This window comes from Xenopus laevis, chromosome 2S (assembly GCF_017654675.1).
Source record: "Xenopus laevis strain J_2021 chromosome 2S, Xenopus_laevis_v10.1, whole genome shotgun sequence".
Lineage (NCBI taxonomy): Eukaryota > Metazoa > Chordata > Amphibia > Anura > Pipidae > Xenopus > Xenopus laevis.
This window is the reverse complement of record NC_054374.1, coordinates 94,526,910-94,539,506: the sequence shown is the minus strand read 5'-3', so window position 1 is coordinate 94,539,506 and position 12,597 is coordinate 94,526,910. Positions and strand designations below refer to the sequence as shown.

Genomic DNA, 12,597 nt, shown 5'->3' with positions numbered 1-12,597 from the left:
TTCTATGTTTATGTATCATACATAAATTCAGTATACCATAAAAAAAACTGCAGTGAACAGGCAAACACTTTGAAACACTTTCGTTTTTTTTCTTATAAATACAATTCCAGTCAATATTTTCTTTATTGTAGTAGCTGAAGCATTTTTAATATTTAATTATCATTTAATTCCAAGATGAATGAACGACAGAACTCACCAGTGACGTCACCAGGGTCTTCTCCACTCTTACAGAGGAGAAAAACACCTCCTGATCCAGTGCAGATACCCCATCTTAATCTTCCTCCAGTGCCTCCACGATTGGATTTGATTCAGAGGGGGTTAGCTCGCTCACCTTGTGCCAGTCCGACTGGGTCACCAAAGGTGAATTTTGATCTATTTATATGTTTATATATTATACTATTTGTATATATTTATATATATGTTTAAGGAATCGAAAATGCATGTTTTGAATTTATAAGACAAAAATTCGAATTTAATGGAGAGTCGGGTTACTATTTATCAGCATTACCTTATTCTGGTATTACTAGGTGGAGCTGGCAGTGAAAATAAACAGAAGAGCTAAAGATTTTGCGTATATGTGTGCTTAAATCTTTTGCATTGCCGCAAATCACTAATACAAGTGTTATACCTTTGAACAGATTTCTTCTATAGACTTATGTCCGTATCACAGGTGAAGGAATCTATGGCACATAAGAGAAACACAACTGCTATGTGACAGCCAGGTTTCTGACTAGGCAAGCACATTTACTAAAACGTGTTTACCTCCTTAAATGTGATGGCAGTCTGTCCATTGTGAAAATCATTAATTATAAACAACTTGTTGAGTTATTTAAAATGGTGTGAGGGGAATAAACCTTTAGTCAGTTGTAGTCACCAATGCTTGACATATTGGAACCACTTCATGAATTCAGCTTCCCTTGTCCTTTTAAAGGAGAAGGAAAGGAGAAAAACCATACCTTGCTCATAATATAGTACTCCCCCAGACCTCCTGAACCGCTGTATTGGAATTGCCATTGCGCTGATGAAATCCATTATAACCGATGTTACTGTGCGCAACGGTTCAATATGCACGCAGGCGCCATATTAGTGCAGGTGCGCCCTCTTCCTGTACTTCTTAGTTATTAATGCGCATGCGCAAGAAAAAAAAACAATCGCATATGCTGATTACTATGCGCGTCATCATGGCTTGAGGAAAGGAAGCGCCCACTGTACTTGCGCAGTGGATGTTAATTGTACACAATGCACATCGAGGCTGCCTCTGGCAGCCTGAAACAAGATGCCTCTGCAAAGCGTGACGTCACCCCACTCTGCCACTGCAGTCTGCGTTTGAGAGCAACAGCTTACTGTCCATTGAATGGATTAATATTTTCAAAGGCTGTGTAAGTACTATTTGTAAAAGCCTTTGATTAGAGGCCTATTTATCCTTTGCCTTTCCTTCTCCTTTAAGCAAGAATTCTTGGAATGAGTTCATACAGAAAAATAAATGTTAATAATAAGGGGCCTATTTATGAAGCCATGGAATTTTTTGGTCGAGTTTTAAAGGGGGGAAAAAAATCTGAATTTGAGGGGTGAAAACCTAAAATTTTTGCGGATTTATTTTACTCCAAAGCTGCTAAAAATTCAAATCCAAAAATACTAAACTAAACCTGTCGAAATTATGTAAAGTCAATGGCAGATGGTCCCTTTAACAATTGGAACATGTTTTTTTGTCAGAAGTTTCAGGCTGTTTATGCTGGCTTTGGTATGTTAATCCGAATAGTTTTTTGGAAGATAATTTGAAAAACTTGGACGATTCGAATTGTCACACGATTTTGGCAAGGCTTTTTCCGCACAGACAATTTTCAATCCAAATTGTTAGTAAATTATGCCAGATTGTGGATGGGAGTTTGGTTGAATTTGGATTATTAAAAAAATGAAAAAAAAAATGTTTTAATAAATAAGTTTTTACAGCTATTTTGTTTATTTTGCTACTAAAGCAGCATCAAAACATTTTCTTTGTTTTCTTAGTCATCTCCATGTATGGCCCGAAAACAAGATAAACCACTTCCAGCACCACCACCTCCATTAAGGGAGCCTCCTCCACCCCCAGAAAGACCACCCCCAATTCCACCTGACAGCAGGACATGTAGACATTTACATCATGCAGAGAATGTGCCTTGTAGAGACCAGTCTACACCAAATGAAGCCTGGTGCACAAGAGACCTTTCTGGTGGCAACCAGCCTAGTGTATGTCGTGTAACACATGATGGTTCACCAAAACTTGGTGTATCTAGCTCAGTCTTAAATGGAAGGCACAGTCGTGTGAGTACTGAAGCTGGATTTATGCGTCATAAGCATCATAAACGTCGTGAATCACCGCTAGAAACTCATAGGGTAAGAAAATTCTATATTTTTATGGAACCCTTTCCAGTCTACATATAAATAAATTTCACACTGCAATGGAAAATAATTTCTAGGGATAAAGCAGAGCAAGTGAGTCTCTTGAGATTTGATCTGATTGAATGCCCAGGACACATTCACCACGTCCATGATATGTGAAAGGGTTTTATTTTGTAATGTTTATGTGGTGGAATTCTTTGCAATAATTTGCGTTTAGCAATGGGACATTAAAATCATTCTTTGCAGTTTATGAGTGCAGTCATGTACAGGACATTGCTATCCAACTGTCTTCATTTAGTGTGTTAATTACTAGCTATTACATGTTCTGGGATCAGATTGTAATAAAATAATTCATCTATAGAGGAGCTTGTGAGCAGTCTGAGGGTTAGAAGTATTTCCTGGAGGGCTGCATCCTGCACATGAGCCTCTAGGTGGACAGTATCAAAGTTTACCCAGGATAGAAATCTTTAAAGGGATCCTGTCATCGGAAAACATGTTTTTCAAAACGCAGTTAATAGTGCTACTCCAGCAGAATTCTGCACTGAAATCCATTTCCCAAAAGAGCAAACAGATTTTTTTTATATTCAATTTTGAAATCTGACATGGGGCTAGACATTTTGTAAATTTCCCAGCTGCGCCTGGTCATGCGCCTGGTCATTTTTTCCCCATGACAGTATCCCTTTAATAGGATATTTTCACCAGAATTTAAAAATCCTACTTGTAGGAACACTTAAAATCTTGCATAGAAACCAATATAATTGTGAAAACTTTGTACTTACTCTAACTACATACACTGGTTTCTATTCAAGTTTTCTACACTTACAGCTTTTTATGCTTTTTAAACTGAATTTATAAATATGATTATCCTTAAGTAAGATTTATTTCCCTTTTTTTAAGGTTTATAATGGTCTTTCAGGAAATGAAGAATACGATGTGCCACCCCGGCTTTCACCTCCTCCTCCAACAATCACTATCCATCCTACTGTTATGTAAGACGTTATTTGTTCTCTTCAAGTAAACCATTAAGCTTAGATTGGCTATGTCAAAAAGTGTGCGCTATCCCTCCCCCCCATGACATTATGTTCAGCATTGATATTGCACATATTAGCTGCATGCTTTTGGTAATCCCAGCAACATTATGGTGTTAGGGCTAAATGGAAAAAATTGACAAGCCTCTGTAGGTACAATGATATCCGTGTAGACAAACTGTTACCAGGTTCAGAAAGTGCCTTGCTGAGAAGAGTTCATGAAATATGTTTATTCTTATTTTTGAAAGGGTTATAGTGTACCTACGATTTTCGATTTTCGATTTTTTTATTTGAACCATTATTTTTTTGTACAAAATACAATGCAAAGTTTGTTGTTGGTTAGAATATGTAGACAGTAAGGCAGTGATTGTTAACCTGTGGGTTAGGACCCCAAACTGTCTCCATGCCCCACTCAATTATGTGATTTTTATTTCTACCGTGAAAACTAGTAATTTAAACAATATGCATATCTGGTTCTACCTTTGTTTGAGTCCCCTGATTTGATTACATATATTGGAATTGTATGTGGTGATGAATGGACGTAGGATAGCAGAAAAATGCATGTCTTGTCTAGGGGTTGTTTTTAGCTGTTATCGTGCACATTATTTCTTCAAAATTTACAAGGCATTTTATTTGTATAAGTAGGGAGGTACTACATACTGAAATGGTGGGTCACTTTTAAGTTAATTTTAAGTATGTTATAGAATGGCTAATTCTAAGCAACTTTTCAATTAGCCTTCTTTTTTTTCTTTTTAAATAGTTTTTGAATTATTTGCCTTCTTCTTCTGACTTTTTCCAGCTTTGAAATGGGGGTCACTGACCCCATAAAAAAACCATTGCTCTGTAAGGCTACTTTTTTATTGTTCATCTTTCCATTCACACCCTCTCCTATTCATATTCCAGTCTCTTATGGCATGTTTGCTAGAGTAATTTGGACCCTAGCATCCACATTGCTAAAATTGCACACTGGAGAGCTGTATATGTAGGATCCCATATACAGGTATGGGACCTGTTATCGAGACCTCGGGACCTGGGGTTTTACGGATAAGGGCTCTTTCTGTAATTTATATCTCCATACCTTAATGTCTACTAAAAAAAAACCAATAGGATTGTTTTGCATCTGAAAAGGATTAATTATATCTTAGTTGGGAAGAAGTACAAGGTACTGTTTCATTACTACAAGGTAAAAGGAAATCATTTTTTAACATCTGAATTATTTGATTGGAATGGCGTCTATGGGAGATGGCCTTTCCGTAATTCAGAGCTTTCTTGATAACGGGTTTCCAGATAATTGATCCTATATCTGTAGTAAGTTTTCTGTTAAATTAAATTTGGTCTACTTTTCTTTGTGTAAAGGTGGCCATACACGGGAAGATAAAGCTGCCGATATCGGTCGTTTAGACCAATTTGACAGCTTATCTGCCCGTGTATGGGGCTTCCGACGGGTCCTCCCGATCGATATCTGGCCACGATATCGATCGGGACGATTTGATTTTAACCCGACCGACCCGTCTGAGCCCCCTTGGCATATCGTAATCCAATTGTTCGACCATACCGCCGACCATTCGGATTACCCCGAAAAAGACATGCCGTTAGTGGCATATCGGGGAAAGATCCGCTCATTTGCGATGTTGCCAAACGAGCGGATCTTTGAGTCTATGACCAGCTTAAGTCTTTCTCATCTGTATAAACTAAACTCCAAGCCCCCCCTTGCTTGGAGGAAATCGCTTCAAGGAGGTTTGAACCCAGCTTAATGCATTTAGTTGTTTTTATTCCTTATTGACATGCTGCTTTTGGAATAGCTGCCTTTTTTAATATGGAAGGCAAATTATATAGGATAGCAGCAGCAATGTTGTTTACATTTTTATTTGTGATTGATTGTGCTATTAAAGGAAACCCTTCTTTCAAGGCTGCTTCTGTTCAGCTATAACTGGGGATGGGTAAATGGCTAAAAGTGGCATGTAACAAGGAAAACAATGTGAGAAATTTGCCAGGCTAGTGCTGTGTTCTAGGATCCATGCCAGGACATGGACGCAGGCTAGTTGTATATCTGCATACTTGCTATGAATGAACCGTGCCAGGAGTGCAGTGGTTCTCAGGATCGTCAAAGCAGTAGAGGTCCCTCCACCAAATAATTATTATATTTTTGTTTAAAAAGGGAAATTTAAATGCTAGTCTACTCAAATTCTGAACAATTAACACGTATGTGCTTCTTAGAGAGTCTGGGACCTCTTCCAGGCATGTTTTAGAATGGTGTATAGATACTTATAATCCCCACTGTTGTAAAAGAGACATAACTGGTTTTGTCTGTGTTGTGAAAATTGCCGTTTTATTGATGTTTGTCAAAGGATAATTTTTAGGCTGAAGCATCGGTACTTTGTTTTCATTCCAATTCTGATGTCAAAGAGAAATGTATTTGTGTGTATACACTGGCGTATATAGCTGCTTGAAGCTGTAATTTGTTAGTCGGCAATGCTTACAAGTTACATTGATGCAATGAAACTGCAAATTTAAGGGCCAAGATACTGTACATTTAATTTTGTATTGACTTGTATGCTATTCTATTAGCTTACCAATGCCAAAGAAGGTGGATTTGCTGTCTGTAGCCTTCCTATGTATTGTTATATTTGGCTTTGTTAAGAATACAAATATAAAGTAAAACAAAAAAAATGGCATTGCTGTTCTGATCTTAACCAATGGCACAGGAGCCTTAACTGGGTATGAATATTCAAGGCCAAAATTGGACAAAGTGGATTTGTATAAAATTGAGAATATTTGCATTGACAAAGCTCAGGTTGCATTCATTTATACTGCAGTTATATCAAGGTGACATGCCAGCTGAATAAAAAAAGTTAATGAAATTGCACAGTTCTGAAGGTTTTGCAAAGAATAAAATGTTATAGGAAAATAGTTGTTTCCAGAATAAATTTTCCATCCCCATGAATACAACAAATTAAGGGACTTCCTAGCTCCTCAATTTAAGGTTTCACAGTGAAATTAGGGATCATCAACCTTATTTATGGTAAATGAATATATAATAAGAAAACTTGGACTAATCAATCAATATACTACTTTATACATATTGTACATAAGTCAATTTTTTTCAGGTGGGTGAAAGAAAAAATATTTTAGGATCCCAGACCTGATATAAACAAGACTCAATTTTGCTCATCATTTATGCCAATACATTTAAAGGGAATACAAAAAATATCAGACAAAGGGAAGCATGGCTTGTAAAAGTCTTCTGTTTTTGAGAGAAGGTCCTTCAGGCTCTCTGTGACTGAGACCAGACTGAGCAATAAACAGAGGATGGAGCCTGAAGATTTTGAAGTGTTATCTGGGCTACGTATTGGATATATAAATACATAATTATAGAAAGTAATCAATTTTTAATAGGTATTGCCCAATTTCTTGTCTGAGGGGCGGTTCACTTTCACAAAACATATGACATATGAATAACTTGTTTTCCAATTGATATTTTTTACTGTTTTTCTAAAACATGAATTAGTTGTGTTTTCTTCCTCCTTCTCCTGGATCAGTTGAATAAGCCAGACTTTTACACTTTAATACATTAGTGCTTAGCTGTGACTTCAGTCCCTGCTGAGTATGCTCCCCAAGCTTTACTGAAGTCTTTAAGAGCGACTGTTACAAAGTCATACATTGCTTGTATCAATTATATTTGACATCCAAGGGAGGACAATTATACTAATTAATTTCTAAAAATGAGTAGAAAGCATTAAAAAAAAGAATTTATCATTATTTGTAGTGTGCTGTTTGAAAGCAAACTGCCTTTTTGTTATTTGTCAGGTTCTGAATGAATATACTTTATTCACCCCTCTTTACATTTCAGTAAATGAAAGCCATACAGTGCCTGTGTGTAATATACCTTTATCGTTACATATTTCTATCTTTTCACTTTATTATTTCCCCCCATTTATTCCAGCCTCTAATTAATTTCACTGAATGGTAACTTCCTACACAGCAAAGCTAGAAATCTGCATACTGTGAAAGGCATTGTTAATGCCTGTAAACCTTTTTAAAGTGATTTATATTTAATGTATGTGCTTTATTTTGATACATTATTATACAATTCTCTGAAAAGATGCCATGCTTTATTATTTAAAGCAACTTAATCTGTCAAAAGAATTTCAACATGGTAGCCTTGTCACCTACTGAACTGGAAATGTAACGAAATATACATTGACAGATAAATGCTGCAGTTCAAGTATGGGATCTGTTTTCCGGAAAACCTTTATCCAGAAAGTTCAGAATTACAGAAAGGCCGTCTCCCATAGACTCCATTATAATAAAATAATCCAATTTTTTTTTTAATGATTTCCCTTTTCTCTGTAATAATAAAACAGTAATTAATCCTTATTGGAAGCAAAATCAGCTTATTAGGTTTATTTAATGTTTACAGGATTTTTTTAGTAGACATAAGGTATGAAGATCCAAATTACGGAAAGACCCTTATCTGGAAAACCCCAGGTCCCGAGCATTCTGGATACCAGGTCCCATACCTGTAGTGCAAAAGATGGTCTGCAGATATCTATGAAAAATTCTTACAATGGATAAGAGGGCAGGTTGGGGAGAGCAATAATATATAGGTGGCGTCTTTATTAATTCTTAATTATTAAGTCTTTATTAATGATGGATGTATCTCTTTCAGGCTTTGTAGAGCTTTCACCTCTCCACCAACCAATCCAACCTGTGGACTTGCCACAAAACTACAGAAGTGTCCTCTTTATATCAGTTCAGTAAAGGAAAAAAACTTGTTAATTTCCCATATGCAGGGCTAAATATATCTTAACATACCTCTGCACCTGCACCCTTCCCTAAAACACTTGCTTCCTAACATGTTCACAAAGTAATAACTAAACAGTCAAAATGACTTTAGTAACTAAACAGTCAAAATGACTTTAGTAACTATAAGGAGAAGAGTTACTACAACAGACTCCATTTGTGAATGTAATAAATCTAATGCTAGTTATCAAATAGTTATCAAATGAATAACACATACGGTTAAAGACAGTGATGAAAAATTGTAAATTCCAAATGGCCCTACTGAGACAGCGTAAACAAAAAAACTCAAAGTTTTGATCATACGAATCTCCATTTCGTACGATTTTCGGGCCGTGTGTGGAGTGTCTCGACATTTTTCGTGCCATGGCGATCGGTCGTTCAAACAATTGGACAGGTTAGAAAATTTCTGTCGGCTACAGATAATATCTCTGCATGTATTGATGATTTGACAATATCAGTGGGCGATCGTCTGATCTGTTATTTTAGTACTTTATTTGATCTGAATGGTTAGTGGCAGGTAGGGAGATGGCACCGAACGATCATTCGTCCGAAGGTAAATCTATGGCCACCTTTTGGCTGCTTCTGTTTTCCTATTATTTGAAGAAAGTCTGTAAGAGAAAGGGTGAATGGAGTGCCCTCTAGTGGAAGCTATAAAAATATTTGTTAAAAATGGAATTTTAAAATCAGTGCTACTTCGTGTGTCATAAATGCCATATAATAGTATTATCAAAGTCCAAAATTAACACACACATATATATATATATATATATATATATACATGCATTCATAACTTGATCAATAAATTAATTTAGCTAAAAATCATGATCATTTCTTGAAGCACATGTCCTTCTTATACTAGACCAACATTAAAAATGGCACTGTTGATTTGGGAACTCTGTGTAAGCTGGTAGGCATTAAGCTATATGGGGGCCCTCTCATATTAATCCTTTGCTTCAAGATATATACTGCAACTACTACTAGGATATAGAGCAGAGCACTTGCTTCAAAGCTCATCTTAACAGTTCTCCCATTTAAACCATTCATGCACTGATTTGTGCCACACAGTTTGGGAATCTCTAGTGTAAAGACAAAGATGCCTAATAATTACTTTATATACTTTAGCTGGGTTAAAACATAGTTGATATTTTTAAATGTGACCACATATTTCTCCATTTTGGTTTCCTAAAATATGTTTAATTTTATAATAAACTGATGGGAAAGTATAAAAGAATACCTATCTATAGGGGATTTATACCCAGGACTCCAGTTCCCACAATGCCTAGCACACTTTGGTTATTTCCCTACTTCACTGGTTTATTAATCACAGAGCATGCAAGCAACTGGAGTCTTCACTAACTCCTGCTTTTAGTAGAAATTAAACTTAAAAACCCACGTCAAATTATCATTCACAACAACGAATATACATTGAAAGCTGTATAGAAATAAACTTGCTTTCATTTGGCTTTTTCAACCCCTATACAATGTTCACAGTAAGTAGAAAAAATATATTCTTGCTCACTTTTTTTCATACCACATGTTCACATGTGCTTTTTCTCCCTCTACAGGAGGTTATACAAAATTACAATCAATTTGTGGAGACAATTTTCTCTTTAATCCTAAAAAAAATCATTGTGGTGTTTGTAGAGGTAGACAGTTTGTAAAGTGTATCCAATGTTTATTTTGTTAATTGTAAGAAATTATAAATTGCAAGTCTATAAGAACATATAGATTTTTTTGGGGGGTTGACAAATATTAGGTACAGTGAATCTGAATTACTAATTACATTATTAATTTAAAGTTTTGTACTTTGAATTGGGTTTTACTTTCAGTAAACTCGTTTTCTGTGAATTCTTGTTCTCTCCTAAATTCTGCAAACTCTGTAATTGTAAAACAACATGAGCTTGCATTAGCTTTTAGTAAACAGTTATTAGTAAAGGTTTTTACAATATGTATATAATGCTATGAGTAATTGTGTTCGTGCATGAATGAGCATATGTTGGGTATTTAGCAGAGTTCCCCAGTGAACTATTATTCTCCCAGTGAATATTATTATTCTGATTCTGCCATCTAGGTTATTGCAAGGATTTTTCCAGCATTTTGTCATAGAAGGTAAAACAAGCAGAGACAGTCATACAGTTAATTAGCTAGTGCCAATGAAACGGAATTTATCTGCCACAAACAGCTGTATTTTCAATTTATTATGCCAGCTTGTAATAAAATGCATATTCTCATCGTACATACAGCTAATATTTTCTGTCTTGATGTTGTTTTCTTGTTAGTCTAGCAAATTTTTATACCGGCAAGTTGGCGCTGAATGCAATCACAGTCAGCCCTAATACAACTATGTGTGCCCCGTGGCACTGAATACATTTAATTTATCCAAATTTACATTTAGAATCCAGAACTTTATAAGAGGAAGTGCTGTGGGTGTTTCCAAGAATAAAATTGTTCTATGTGTTAGCACAGTACATGGTTTACATGGCAGTTTAGTGTTTCACAGGGACATCTCAGTTTACATTATGTGGAGAGCAAATATATTATAAAATAAACCAGTCTAGACTTGCAAACTGCTTTTATATGACTAAATTGTGCATTATGTAGACATAAATAATGCTTTAAGCAGCAACAGGTGCTATATATATATATATATATATATATATATATATATATATATATATATATATATATATATATATATGTATGTATGTATGTGTATATATATATATATATATATATATAAGATAATCAGGAAGCCGGCACAGCACGTCAAAAAGTCATCGCTGCCTGGGTGCAATATGCCCAAAAATTAAGTAGAGAAGTGAAGAAGCTCGCACTCACAGGACTTATCAAAATCAAAAATGGTGTTTATTTCAATATAAGAAATAAACACCATTTTTGATTTTGATAAGTCCTGTGAGTGCGAGCTTCTTCACTTCTATATATATATATATATATATATATATATATATATATATATATATATATATATGGATAAATGCTTTTATAGCCCCAAAACACTGTATTAAAAAACCTGAAATAGCTCCAAATAGAGTTACATTTCCATTGTGTTCATTTATTTGTTAGGGATAGGTGCCTGAAAAAAAATGTTTCATTTGGCAGATAGGCTACGGATTGGCTACAGTATGCGTAATTGTCAGTTGATTGCAGGGTAAATATATGGTTGGCATTTTTGGATACTTTTAATTCTGCATTTCAAGGCACCTGTGTGCTTATACACAAAGGGTTTGTGTGTTTATGTCTTTTGCATATCAAACATAACAAATAAGCATTCACCTCTGTTGACAACTAAATTGGCCTTTGGGCAGAACCACCTTAATCTACTGCTCTTATCCCCATTAGGCCAGTTGTACAATAGGGTATCATTTGTTGATTGCAATGAAGCAGCCTTCTTAATGGTGGGGCCAAGCATCAAAGACACCCAATGTAAAGCCCTGTTTGCCATCACTAATTCCCAAGCACCCGGTGTCATTCACACATGATAGAAATACTGAGCCTGTCGTTTCTTTAGCAGGCTGCCACTCAGAAAAACAGAAAGGAAGAATGGGGTCTGGTGGACAGAAGAGGTACGCGTGTAGTATCCCCAAACCAAACATGCCTCTTCTGCCTCCTTCTAGTTCTGCCCTGGTCTTAAATATCATGGGTCACACTTAAACAGGTTTCCAAAATTTTTTTTGACACAGGCACAACTTTAATATGGAAAGATTTTGCTGAAGATTTATAATTCAAAGACTGCATAAATCAAGATTTCTGCTATAATAATGGGGTCAATAAAATAAGTAAACAAGATTCCTATTTACTTCTGGTAAATACTTGTTTAAAACCCAGAGCAATTATAGTAGAATTGAAATAAGGCAAGTTTGTTGAAAATACAAAAGATTCATTAACCTTAAACTATTTCTTTTTTTCTGATGCTTGCAATTAAGTCATGGCTTTAATGTGACCCGTGGCAAAACCGTTTTGCCCTTCATGAGGACTTTTTGTTCACAGAGCAGAATCCTGAAGAAGGATTTCTCACCAGTCCCCAGCCACTGGAAATGTATTTAGACATACAAACCATTCTAATTAATTCTTGAAATATTAAGCACTTTCTTTAAAAAAGAAAATTGATCAGTGATGGCACAAATGAATTCACATGAAAAAGTTTGCATTCGTCTTCGCTTTCAGTGACGAAAGGGAATCTATAATATAATTGGTAAATTAAACAGGATCAAGCGGAGTAGCTTAAGAACAAGATGCAAATGTCCTACACTGGTTTAGTCAAATGCCAATTGAAAATCAGTTGGCACTGTTTTACGACTGAAATGCCCAAGCATCATCCTACTGACTTGAGCAAACTTTTGTTTCCAAGTCACTTCCTAACCAACAA

At 35.6% G+C, this 12,597-nt stretch overlaps 1 protein-coding gene across 1 annotated transcript in view; it reads left to right on the top strand.

The window, feature by feature from the left end:
• cblb.S (Cbl proto-oncogene B, E3 ubiquitin protein ligase S homeolog) overlaps positions 1 to 12,597 on the top strand; it is a 126,804-nt gene that overhangs the window by 94,138 nt on the left and 20,069 nt on the right. The window contains 3 exon segments of the mRNA NM_001091321.1: positions 175 to 360; positions 2,008 to 2,373; positions 3,277 to 3,368. Of these exon segments, the coding sequence (NP_001084790.1) occupies positions 175 to 360; positions 2,008 to 2,373; positions 3,277 to 3,368 (644 nt within the window).